At 51.1% G+C, this 1326-nt stretch overlaps 1 protein-coding gene across 1 annotated transcript in view; it reads left to right on the top strand.

The window, feature by feature from the left end:
* The window catches only part of LOC109964950 (uncharacterized), an 11949-nt gene that overhangs the window by 571 nt on the left and 10052 nt on the right, over positions 1-1326 (top strand). The window contains exon 2 of the mRNA XM_020608579.1: positions 3-1326. Within this exon, the coding sequence (XP_020464235.1) occupies positions 3-1326 (1324 nt within the window). The remainder of the gene's footprint in view (positions 1-2) is intronic.

Below are 1326 nucleotides of genomic sequence, written 5' to 3'. Positions count from 1 at the left end.
AGCTTACTACAACTGAAATGATGGACAGAGGAGGGGGATATCTGAATCCAGGGCACTACCCTCCCCCTGGGGGCCAGTCCTCCTCTCTTACCTCCCCCCTTATTTCCCCCTTCTCTGGCTCGCCACTTTCTTCAGGTTACCATACTCCAGTCTTTTTCTCCCCTGCCAAACCTCGCCCCAGTCAGTCTCAGAGTTTGCGCTGTTCCCCTCCTCATGTCATTCAGCCAAGGCATTACTCTCAAACCCAGAGCCTTAGGCTGTCACCTCCTCATGAGCTCAGACGATCAGCCTACTGCTCCCCACTGGTCCAACTGTCTGCTCACGACCTCGAGCAGGATCTGAGAGGTCGAGGAGGAGGAGGATGGGGCCGCAGTGAGAGAGAAAGGGAGTGGGAAAGGGAACGGGAAAGGGAGCTGGAGCGCGGATGGGCCCAGCGAGAGTGGGAAAGAGAGAGGGAGAGGGGGAGGCTGGAGAGGGAGAGAGCGAGAGAAAGGGAGAAGAGGGAAACATCAACTTTTGGGACCTTTGGGTATGGCCGACCAACTCCTTTGCGTTCAGACAGAGATTCTGTGTTTTTAGAGCCTGACCAGGTTTTAGATACAACACCCCTTTTGATCCCCCAGCCCTTACCTTCACCTACTCCCAATGCTGCCCCCAGAATGGGTACGGGCGTTGTTGGTAGGAACAGAGCAGGCTCAAAGGTTGGCCCTGAAAGTGTAGGTGGTGGAATGGTTTCTAAGTTTGACAATGGGAGTGTGGGTTTGATGTTAGTTGACAGCAAATCTGGGTGTGGACAAAGGTTAGTAAGTGAAGCTGGGAGTGCAAACATGTCAGAGGCTGAAATCAGGGCTGGAATACAAGAACACCATAGAACTGAAAAGTGGAACAAATATGACAACGGATCCAGGGCTAGCATCAAAAATGGGTCTGAAACAAGAATGGGCTCCCAAGTGAAAACAAGACCAGGAGGACGAGATTTGGAAGGAAAGGTGCAATCTGGGATAGAGAGAGAAAATATGGTTCCATCTGTGAAGGAGGGCCATAGGGGAGGGACAAGGAATGAAGAAAAAACTGTAAGGGGTGCTGCTAAGCCAGAACCCATTGCTGAGGCTACACCTTCAGCCATGGCTGACCCTGAGAACAGGGTTGTGTTCGGAGATAAAGTTAAGGTTGGAGATGAATCTGGTCCAGGAATGAAGCCAGAGGTTCAGGCAGAGGCTGAGGCTAAAGCTAGTTCACAGCAGGTGGAAAATAGAACTGAAACACAAGCTGAAGTTTTAGCTAAAGTTAATAATGAGGATGGGTCAGCAGGAGAGTCCATAATAG

This window comes from Monopterus albus, unplaced genomic scaffold (genome assembly GCF_001952655.1).
Source record: "Monopterus albus unplaced genomic scaffold, M_albus_1.0 scaffold94.1, whole genome shotgun sequence".
NCBI classification, from domain to species: Eukaryota; Metazoa; Chordata; class Actinopteri; order Synbranchiformes; family Synbranchidae; genus Monopterus; species Monopterus albus.
Note: the sequence above shows the minus strand (reverse complement) of the source record. Positions and strands in the feature narration are given on the sequence as shown.